This window comes from Trichosurus vulpecula, chromosome 4 (genome assembly GCF_011100635.1).
Source record: "Trichosurus vulpecula isolate mTriVul1 chromosome 4, mTriVul1.pri, whole genome shotgun sequence".
Taxonomy (NCBI): domain Eukaryota; kingdom Metazoa; phylum Chordata; class Mammalia; order Diprotodontia; family Phalangeridae; genus Trichosurus; species Trichosurus vulpecula.
In genome coordinates this window covers 19,628,247-19,640,067 of record NC_050576.1, presented here as the reverse complement: position 1 = coordinate 19,640,067, position 11,821 = coordinate 19,628,247, and the positions used below count along the sequence as shown (strand labels likewise).

The 11,821-nt window shown below is 38.1% G+C and overlaps 1 protein-coding gene across 1 annotated transcript in view; it reads right to left on the bottom strand.

Annotated features, from left to right (window-relative positions):
• Window positions 1-5,490: 5,490 nt before the first annotated feature.
• Window positions 5,491-11,821, bottom strand: part of LOC118846468 (cytochrome P450 2J2-like) — a gene marked incomplete at its 5' end in the record, with an annotated part of 47,095 nt that continues 40,764 nt past the window's right edge. The window contains 2 exon segments of the mRNA XM_036755030.1: window positions 5,491-6,895; window positions 9,662-9,800. Of these exon segments, the coding sequence (XP_036610925.1) occupies window positions 6,714-6,895; window positions 9,662-9,800 (321 nt within the window).

Genomic DNA, 11,821 nt, shown 5'->3' with positions numbered 1-11,821 from the left:
GTGTGAAAACTTTTTTAAAATTTTATACAATTAAAATGATTGATTTTGCATTTTGTAATGCTCCCTATATCTTTTTTGGTCCTAAATTCTTCCCTTATCTGTAACTCTGACAGTTAAACTATTCCATGCTCTCTTAATTTGCTTATGGTATCACCCTTTGTGTCTAGATAATGTACCTATTTTGATTTTATCTTGGTATCTGGTATGAGATATTGGTCTATACCTAGTTTCTGTCATACTGTTTTCCGTTATTACCAGTGAGTTTTTATTTCAAATACTAATTTTTGTTCCACTAGCTTGGATCTTTGTTTTTATTATAGAATAAACACAATTTTTGTGTTTATTAATTTTTGTATCAATATTCATTAGGAAAATTGTTCTATAATTTTATTTCTCTTTTTTTTTTGCCTCTTCCTAGTTTAGGTTTCAACACTATATTTGCATCATAATAGAAATTTCTAGGGCTCCTATTTTGCCTATTTTCCCAAATAGCTTATATAGTTTTGTGATTAATCATTCTTCAAATGTTTGGTAGAATTCATTTGCAAATCTGTCTGGGCCTAGAATTTTTTATTAAGAACTGCATTGATGACTTCTTGAAGTTATTTTTCTAAGATTAGGGTTTTTTAAAATATTATGTTTCTCCTACTGTTTCTTTTTTTGGTAATATTCATCCATTTCACATGGATTGTCAAATTTATTGGCATGTAATTGGGTGAAATATCTCCAAATAATTGTCTTAATTTCCTCTTCATTGGAGGTCAATTAACATCTTACATTTTTGAAACCAGGAATTTGATTTTCTTCTTTTCTTCTTTTAAATCAAATTTTAAAAAATGGTTTATCTATTTTATTTTTTTCAAAAAACCATCTTCCAGTTTTATTTATTAGTTCAATGGTTTTCTTAATTTATTTTTGTTAATCTCATCTGATTTTCAGGATTTCCAATTTGGTGTTTAATTGGGGATTTTTAATTTGTTTTTTTTTCTCAAATTTCCTTTTAGCTGCATACCCAAATCATTTATCTTATCCTTATTTTGTTGCAGTAAGCAATTAGAGACAGAAATTTCTTCTAGTGCTGCTTTTGTTGTATCTCATAAATTTTGGTTTGCTATCTTATTGTTGTCATTTAATGATAGTTTCTACGATTTTTCTTTGATGCACTTATTTTTTATTATTGGTAATTTAGTTTCCAATTACATTTAATCTATCTTTCCTTTGCCCATTATCAAAAGTAGTTTTTATTTCATGAAGATCTAAAAAGGACTCATTTAACATTTCTCCTTTTCTGTATTTGGCTGTAAGATTTTTATAACCTAATTCATCATCGATTTTTGTGTGGCAGTCATGATCTGCTGAGAAAAAAAGGTGTTTTCTAAAGAGCTCTATCCTATCTATCTGTTTCAGAATTTTATTTACCTCATTAACTTCTTGATTATGTGTTGGTTAGATTTTATCTGGTTCTGAGAGATGTAAGTTGAAGTCACCCACTCGTGTAGTAGTTTTATTATGTATTCCCACTTGTAAGTCATTCAACTTCTCCTTCAACAATTTAGTTGCTATACCTTTTGGTGCATGTATGTTTATTATTGACATTACTTCATTATCTATGGTAACTTTCAGCAAGATATAATTTCCTTCCTCATCTCTTTAATTAGATCTATTTTTCTTTTTGCTTTCTCTGAGATCATGATTGCTACTCCCCCTTTTTGGCTTCAACTGAAACATAATGGACTCTGCTCCAGCCTGTTACCTTTACTCTATGTGTGTCTCCATGCTTCAAATATGTTTGTTGTAAAAATTTATTGTAGGATTCTGGTTTTTAAACCATTTTGCTATCTACTTTGATTTTATAGATAAGTTCATCCCATTTGCATTTATAGTTATGACAACTAACTGTATATTCCTCCATGCTATTTTCCCTTCTTTATGCCCCCCTTTCTCTCTCACCTCCACCCTGTTCCTCCTCACAAGTATTTTATTTCTGATCACCTATGCCAATCTTCCCTCCTTTCCATCAGTCACCCTTTCTATTACCTCCATCCCCTTTTTAAAACTTCCTTGTAGGGTAAGATAAATATCTGTATCTAAATGAGTGTGTATGCTATTCCCTCTTTGAGTCAGTTCTAATGAGAGTGAGGTTTAAACTTTGCCTACCCCTCCCTCATCTTCTCTTCCAGTATAATAGGTTTCTCATGCCTCTTTTTTGTGAGATAATTTTCACCTTTCTATCTCCCTCATCTCCTTCTTCCAATGCAATCTTCTTTCTCATCCCTTTATTCTGATTTATTTGGCTTTCATCTCATCGAAGTCACCTAATATTCATATGCTCTGTTCTACGTATACGGTTCCTAGTTGCCCTTTTAGTAACAAAGTCCTTAAGAGTTACAAATATTAACTTGCTATATAGAAATATAAGTAGTTTAATCTTATTGAACATCTTATGTTATCTCTTTCTCGTTTCTTTTTTTACCTTTTTGTTTTTCCCTTGACCCTTGTATTTGGAGATCAAAGGTCTTATTGAGTACTGGTCTTTTATTTAGGAATGCTTGAAAGCCCTCTATTTCACTAATTGCCTGTTTTCCCCTGAAATATTATATTCAGTTTTGCTGGGCAAGTGATTCTTGATTGTAGTCCTAACTTCTTTCCTTTCCAGTATATCATATTACAGGCCCTCCATTTCTTTAATATGGAAGGTACTAAATTCTATGTAATCTTCATTGTAGCTCCATGGTATTCAAATTGTTTATTTTTGGTGGCTTGAAGTACTTTTTCTTTAACCTGGAATTTGGCTATGAGGTTGTTGGGAATTTTCATTTTTGGATCTCTTTCAAGTGGTGATGAAAGAATTCTTTCAATTTTTATTTTGGCCCCAGGTTTCAGTATACCAGGGCAGTTTTCTCTCACAATTTTCCCCCAGTCTTCTTTCTTTTAATTTTTTTTTGCTTAATAGTATTTTATTTTTCCAATAATATGTAAAGATAGTTTTCAACATTCATTTTTATAGTATTTTCAATTCCAAATTTTTCCCTTCTTCCTTTCCTACTGCCTCCCCAAGATGACAAATAATCTGAAATAAGTTACACATGTACAGTCATATTAAACATGTTTCCAAATTAGTTGTGTTGTGAAAGAAGAATCAGAACAAAAGGGAAAAACCATAGAAAAAAGCGAAAATAAAATGCTTTGATCTGCATTCAGACTCCATATTTCTTTCTCTGTATGTGGACAGCATTTTCTCTCATGAGGTTTTTGAAATCATCATGGATCATCGTATAATTGAAAAGAGCTAAGTCTATCATAGTTGATCATCACACAATTATGTTCTTACACAGTACAATATTCTTACAGTTCTGCTCACTTCACTAAGCATCAGTTCATGTAAGTATTTTCAGGTTGTTTTTTTTTTTTTTTTTCTGAGAGCATCCTGATCATCATTTTATAAAGTTCAATAATGTTCCATCATAGCCACATACCACAACTTAGTCAGCCATTCCCAATTGATGTGTATCTCCTCAAATTCTAATTCTTTACCCCCAGAAAGGAACAGCTGTAAATACTTTTGCATGTATAGGTCTTTTTTCCTTTTTTAATCTCTTTTAGGATACAAACTTAGTAGTGGTACTGCTAGAAAAAGGGTATGCATGTGAAACTCAAAGTTTTAAAACAGATGTTGAAAATTGTTTTTGCCTGTAACTAGGAGAAAATAAAATAACAAATAAATTCTTAAAAATTAAAAAGTGGGCCAAAAACACATCATAGAAAGAATCAATAATTTCATTAAAGAACATGACAGCAATCAGACAACATACCAAAATTTATAGGATGCAGCCAAAGCAGTACTTAGGGAAAAATTTACATATCTAATTGCTTACATCAATAAAACAGAGAAAAATCAAGATTAGGTACAAATTGTACTATAGTAAATGACCATATTAATCTATTATATGATTAAGCCAAAGGCATAAGCTTTTTGAGCAAAAACACATTATTTGACAAAAACTTCTGGGAAAACTGGTGAACAGTATGACATAAACTAGTTATATACCAACATCTCACACCACAAACCAAGATAAGGTCAAATGTAAAGGGTGATAGCATAAGCAAATGAAAAGAGCGTGGTATGGTATAGTATACCTGTAAGGTTTATGGATAAGGGAAGATTTTTAGTACCAAAGAAGATATAGAGAGCATTACAAACTGTAAAATAGATAATTTTTATTATATTAAATTAAAAAGCTTTCATACAAAGAAAACCAATGCAACCAAGATTAGAAGGAAAACAGAAAGTTAGGAAACAATCTTTACAGCAAGTATCTCTTATAAAGGCCTCATTGCTCAAATATGTAGAGAACTGAGTCAAATTCATAAGAATATCAGTCATTTTACAATTGAGGAATGATCAAAGATATGAACAAGAAATTTTCAGATGAAGAAATCAAAGCTATCTATAGTCAAATGACAAATGACAAAAAATGCTCTAAATCACAATTGATTAGAGATACCACCTCACACCTATTTAGAAGGGCTAATGTGACAAAAAGGGAAAATGTTGAATGTTGGAGGAGATGAAGAAAAACTGGGACATCAATGCATTGTTGGTGGAGTTGTGAACTGAACCAAAAATTCTGGAGACAATGTGGAACTAGGACCAAAAGGCTACAAATCTGTGCATACTTTTTGATCCAGGTCTGTATCCTAAAGATATCATAAAAAGGGGAAAAGGACCCACATGTACAAAAATATTTATAGCAGCTCTTTATGTGGTGGCAAACAATTGGAAACTGAGGGGACGCCCATGAATTGGATAATGTCTACATAAGATGTGGTATACGATTGTCATGGAGTTTTGTTGTGCTATAATAATGACAAAAAGAGTGCTTTCAGAAAAACCAGGAAAGACTTACATGAACTGGTACTGAGCTAAGTGAACAGAAGCAGAACAAGAATGTATATACTGTAAGAGCAATATTGAATGCTGAACAATTGTGAATGACTTTGCTATTCTTAGCAACACAATGATTTAAGACAATCCCAAAGGTCTAATGATAAAGCATACTGTCATCAACAAAAGAACTGATATTGATTGAATACAGAATGAAGCTTACTATCTTTCATTTTCTTTCTTTATTTTTTTCCTTTACTGAGTCTTCTTTTACAAAATGAGTAATATGAAAACATTTTACATAATTGCCCACGTATAACCTATACCTGATCGCTTGCATCTCGGGGAGGATAGATGGGAGGGAGGGGTAGAATTTGAAATTCAAAACTTTAAATAAAAATGTTAAGAAATTTGAAAAAAAGACTGGTAGAAATTGTTACCACCATCCCTTTCCCAGGATATTTTTTTTAAAATTTTCAGCCTTTGATTCAGTAAACTCCTTTTTTATTTCCCCATCTGTAAACTAGGCCTACTTCTACTCACCTTAGAGAGTTAATTTGGTCATGATTCAAATCTGCAAATCAGAGAAACTGAAACAAAAGAGCTCCAAGTGTGATTACTTTATTAGCAATGGCTATCAATTTGCCAGTAAAATGGGCCCACAGAAACTTCATTTGCTACAATGACTTCATTATGAACTCACAGAGCATTTTTATAGGTATATTTGAGGAATATTAGAATGGAGAACATAAAAAATAAATGAAGAACATTGATCACATTGATTCACATGAGCTTTTACATTTTCAGTTTGGCTGGGCTACTCCAAGAATTTCCATTATTAGCATGGAAATGTACCTTGTGTGAACATCTTTGAAAAGTACAGGGAACCTTTAGAGGAATAGGGAATCTTAACAGATTAGCAATTTTCAGGATGGGGGCATTCCTAGCCCCATGTCACTACAATTAAGAGTGGAGTGATTATGATTTATCATCTATAACAAGGTTTTTAATAGGAATGAAGAACCCCGCTCATCAGCTGATGGACTAATAGTCACACTGTGAAAGTCAATGGAAATAGTGAACATGAAAGTGATTGACTTAGAGATGTAACAATTGGCCAGTATATATTGGGCTTCTCCTCCATTCTGTGCACTCGGCTGGATGCTGTGGATCTGAAGACAAAAAGAAAAGAGTCTCTGCCCACCAGGAGTTTACAATCCATAGGGATCTCTAAGGATCATCCTCATCAACCTGTGGGTGCCTCCTGTAACTCACAGAAACTCTCTGAACCCTCCCTCAAAATCACACCAGTGTATGAATTATGAGGGCAGGAAACCAAAAAGTAACCAACCAAACATAAAATGCCCTGTCAAGCCACACTGTTTGAGGCAGGGGAGGAACAGCATTGCTTCTCTGCTTATGGCATCACAAAGTTTTAGGTTTGGAGTTGTAGGAGACCTTAGAGATTCTTCTCCTCCTCATTTTAGATGAAGAAACTGAGGCAGAGGTTTAAATTGCCCAAGGTTATACAGCTCGTAAGTGACAGGTTTGGGATTTGAGCCCAGGTCCTTGTAATCCAAGTCCAATAATGATATTTCGTGCTTTCCTTTTGGTGGTGTTAATGCCTCTCCTTTTTCTGAGTGGGATGGTTTAAATTGGATGACAGCTACCCTCTGTTTGTCTCTTTCTCCTCTTCCCCCACCCCAGACTCTTCTCCCTTTCCCCACCCAAACTCCAAATGTCAGGTTAGGTGACCCATTGAATGATGAGGATGGTTCCAGGCCCTTCCCTTCCCCCCTGGCAGACCACCCTACAGGTCTAGCTTGGCCTACATCACTCGAGGAAGGGCACAGATTTGGTAAGAGGCAGGAGAGACGGTCATGCCATATCGGAAGTCCAGGCTCAGCTGGGTGTTTGGGGGAGCCTGGAACGTGAATTTCTGGAGCAGGCAAGTGAAGAAAAGGAAGAGCTGAGTCCGAGCCAGCTGTTCTCCCAGGCAGACTCTCTTTCCTGAAAGGAAGGAGATCAAAAACTGAGACTCAGTAACGTTTGGCACAGGCAGTAGGTCTGGGTAGGGGGTCTCAAGAGCTTGGTTCTCAGTCCTACAACTGGGATGCAACTTAGGGCTTTTCAGTTACTCATCCACAGCCACAATGCTCATAAGTGTTAGAGTTGAAATTTGAGCCCAAATTTTCCTTGCTCCATGCCAGGTACCATATCTACCATGTCAGGCTGCAGGCAACCTCAGAGACAGTAGAGATATGATGCTGCATCTGTAAACAGAGGACCTGGGTTCACATACTACGTTGGATGCCTCTCACAAGTGTGACTTTGGACAACTGCTCTCAGCCTCACAGGGAAAGATGTAAAAGTATTGGCCAACCTTGGAGAACTATGTAAATGCTAGTTCCTGTTATTACTGCTGCTGCTTCTCCTCCTCATAATATTGTTCCTATCTATCAAATGCAAACAATATTGTATGTGCCTAAGTGGGGCATTGGGAAGGTTGAAAGGGATAATCCATGGCAAGCCTTTGTGAGCCTAACAGTATTGATCTGCTTTCATTATCATCATGGAAAAAACCCTCTGATTCTGGATTCAAAGGAGCCAGCTTGGGTCTTACCTCTGACACTCACTAGCTGTGTGATATTGGTCAAGTCACAGGCTTTCAGGGCTCAAAGCTGCTCTGTAAGACTTAGAGAAACAGAGAAAGTGCCCAACTGTCTCTGGCAGGTCCTACCAAGGAGGAAAGATTGTGATAGGCAGCAGGTCCATTATCTCAGGACAAACTTGACTTGAAGTTGCAGACTCTCCTGAAGGAGAAAGCTTAGAAAGAAGTAGACAGAACTGAAGAGACCCTATTAGCTGTGTAACCAGCCTTGATTATGTCTGGATGCTAAGTGAACATCTGGTCACCTTTTCCAAAGGCCTGAAGGAGTTGGTCTCACTCCTTCCTCCAGGGGGCTGTTCTCGAGAGGCTCATATTATTAGTGATAGGAGAAGAGGCCAGTCCATCCATCAGGAGAGTATTGCTGTGTGCCAACCCCCTCAGTGCCATGACAATAGCTGGCCAAACCAGCTGTTTGGTGTCAGGGAAACAAGTGATGGGTGAACTGAGTGATCCTGTGACTTTTCAATACCCCCAAGGTACCAGCCTTAATCTGCTATTTTTTCGCTGAGAAATTTCAGGCAAGTAGTTCCCCTACTTCCACCTTCCTTTTGGTGTATGGAAGAATAGTGATGATGTAGATTCCTATTCAAATGGGCAAAGGGAAGGCCTTGGATCCAGGTAGATTAGAGGATCAGAGATTGGCAGCTCAAAGGAATCTCAGAAAGCCATCTAGACCAGCTCTTTCATTTTACATATTTGGAAACTGAGTCTCAGGGAAGTTAAGTGATATGATCATGTTTTCCCCTTCCCTTTTTAATAAGTCACAAGACCTTCCAGAATAACAAGACATGACTTATCTCTAGTGATTTCAGGTTTACAAAGCACTTTAAATAAATTTCATTCAAGCTTTTCCACAGCCAGGTGAGGCATTAACTAATTTATTTTAAAAATCTTAACAATAATAATAGCTAACACTTATGAAGCTCTTTAAAATTAGCTAACACCTATGAAGCTCTCGCCAAAGCCCTTCAAATCTATCATCTGATTTAATCCTCAAAACAATCCTGGGAGGTAGAGGTCATCATTATCCACATTTTACAGATGAGGAAATTGAGGCAAACAGTCGTTAAATGCCTTGCTGAACTAATAAGTGTCTGAGGCCAAATTTGAACTCAGGTCTCCCTGTCGCCAAGCCCAGCTCTCTACCCATTGTATCACCTAGCTGCCTACATGTCTTTTCAACACGTACTCTATGCTAGGAACTGAGCTAAATTTTGTAGATTAAAAGAAGAAACACAATTATAGCCTTCAAGGAGATTACATTCTAATGAGAAATAGTATACCATGTTCTTATAGGAACATATAAGATACACACAGAGCAAAAGACCAAGAAGGACCATCTATAGAACACCTGGATCTTGAAGGCAGCCAGAGATACCAAGAAGTGGAAGTGAGCAGGGAGGGCATTGAAGCCTGGGAGATGGCCTGTGCCAAGGCATGGAGTGAAGAGATAAGAGTATAGTGTGGGCAGAATAGTACCCAGGCCAGGAATAGAGGTTGGAGGGGAAAGGCAAGATGAGGCCAGGTTACAAAGAGCATTCAATCTCAGGGCAGTTAGCATATGATCCTAGGGGCAATAGGGAGCCCCCAGAGCTCACTGAGTGGGAGTGAGGGCAGGTGGTAATACACGACTAAGAAGAGGCACAATTAAAACTCAGATCCTCCGGTTTCGAATTCCTGGGATTCTTGGGTCAAGGTTTCAGAGCTGGAAGGAACTTTATTGGCCCTTTGATCCAATCCCCTCACTTTATATATGAGGAAACTGAGGCCCAGAAAGTTCAGGTAAGGTCACCCTAAGATACATGGGCATGGCAGAGTCCCAGACATGGTGGGTAGTGACTAGGCCTGGGGGAATTCTGAGTCCTTGCAAATGGTCTATAAAACCATCAGGCAAAACTGGATCTGAGGAAGACTATTCTCATTTAAATCACATTTCTATCAAAAGGTCTGCTGTTATAATTTTGTTGTGATGTATTTTTCCAATAAATGAATGCTAGTAGCATATGCACCATCACATGATTGTCGGTTTCAGGAAGTAGAGTCTGTAAAGTTTATTAATGTTAAAAAGGTTGATGTCCCCAGGCCTAGGACCAGGTGAGACTCACCTATTGAGAAAGGCAGAAAGTTTTCTCTCTTCTTAAATTGTCCGTTCTCCAGAAAGTGTTCTGGGTTGAAGGTTTCTGGGGTAGCCCACTCCTTGGGGTCCCTGTGCAAGGCAGTCAAGTTGGTCATCAATACAGTCCCCTGGAAACAAGAGGGAAAAAATAAGTCTAAGGAACTTTGAGGTGGTGGGGGCCTGGCACTACCTCCCATTTCACAGAATCAGTAACTGAGGGCTAGAGTGGACAAAGAACTAGCCAAGGTCATGCAGCTGTTTAGTGGCCAAGTCTGTAGTACAACCTAGGACTTCTAACAGCAAGAGTTCCCAGACAGCTTGAGGTCACAGACCCTTTAGAAGGCTGGTGAACCCTGTGGACCCTTCTCAGAGTCATATTTTAAAATCAAACAAATAAAATACATAGGATCACAAAGGAAACCAATTATTTGGAAATGCAACCTTCACAATCTAAACAAAACAAAATAAAAAAAAATGAGTTCATGGAACCCAAGTAATGCACTTCGGCCTTAGAGAGTCGTAAATTTAGGATCGTAAGGGATTGTAGAGGTCATCTGGTCCATTGGTCTCATTTTACAGATGAGTAAACTAAGGCATGGAAAGGTGGGCTCACTTAAGGTCCCCCAGTTGGCCTCAGAAGGGGCAGATGAACCCAAACTGCCTCATCCTAAACTGCCACTTTGGGGCAAGGTCGATGCCCACAAACACTGAGTGATTTGTCTTCCATTTGGACTCTGCCCCATCTGGAACCACATCCTACCTAATGTCTATTTATCAATTAGGTGGTAAATGAGTGAGCATCTCAGATAGCAACGTGCCTTAAATGAGCAAATACCTTTAGATGTCTTGTAAGAAATGATGGTTAGAAATGTCAGATACCATGAAAGGCTGATGGGACTGCAGATAAGGGAGCCCAATCAAATCTCTGATACAGGTTGGCTAAAGTATAGGATTATAGATTTAGGGCTAATGAGAAGTGCTGCTAACATTAAAACTTAGATTTTCTAGAAGCCTTCTCATTTTTACAGATGAAGACACTGAGGCTGACAGGGTGAAGTAACTTGTCCTGGGTTACCAGCAAGCATATGAGCCTGGATTTGAACCCAAATCTTCCTGACTCCAGTTCAATATCCACTGGGCCTTTCTGGGTTGAAACATCCAGCTTCCTCGTGTCTAACAATAAAGACACACCTGAGTATTTAGACAATCTGGTTGACAATGAACTGTCCTCATGGGAGGAACTCAGAGGGTTAGGCAAAATAGGGGCAGAAAAGGGAGCAGTGAAGGAGCAGTGCCCAGGCCTTTTTGTATCCTGTTTGTATGAGTGAGCAGGTATGGCCTTGTCTTTGGGTCTGAAGATCCTAGAAGAAACATGGCCTTCAGACTACATCTTGGAAGTAATCTCTGCTTCCCAGGATGTATGAAATTACACCTGGGAAGGATCTAGAAGTCATCCCTCTCATTTTACACCACAAAGGAGTTAAGTGACTTTGCCAGGGTCTCACAGCTCAGCATTTGAACCCCGGTCTTCCAGACTCCAAGTTCAATCCCCTCCCCAGTATTCCAATTTATCTGCGCCTCCACCCTTAAACTAAGTCTTCCTTGACACTTAAGCCCAACTCATTCCACTTCCCTAAAGTGTCCCCTTCCTTCTTATCTCTCTGGACTCTCTAAGTACCATCCATCCGTGCTTCAAAGCCCAGCTTGCTCACCTCCTCTTCTGTGATCCCTTCATCCTATGATGGGCTCTCCCTCCTCCTGACCCATCCATCACTAACTATCTGTGTGAACCTGGGCAAGTCACTTCCCCTTTGCCTGTCTCAGTTTTCTCATCTGTAAAATGGGAGTGATAACAGCACCTCCCTCCCTGTGTTGTTATGAGGAACAGGTAAGGTATTTATAAAATGCTTTGTAAACCTTAGTGTAAAACAAACGCCAGCTATTTCTTGGCTCACTATTGTGCTCTGCATTCCTCACAGGGCCTTACACATAGTTATTAACTCAGTGGATGAAAAAGAAATAAAGTTTAGGTTAGAAAATCTAAGTTTTAATGTTAGCAGCACTTCGCTTGGCACATAGTAGGCAGTCAAGAATTGTTGATTGTGTGGAACTGTGAGGTTGCTATGACAGAAATTCTTTAGGAGGTAAT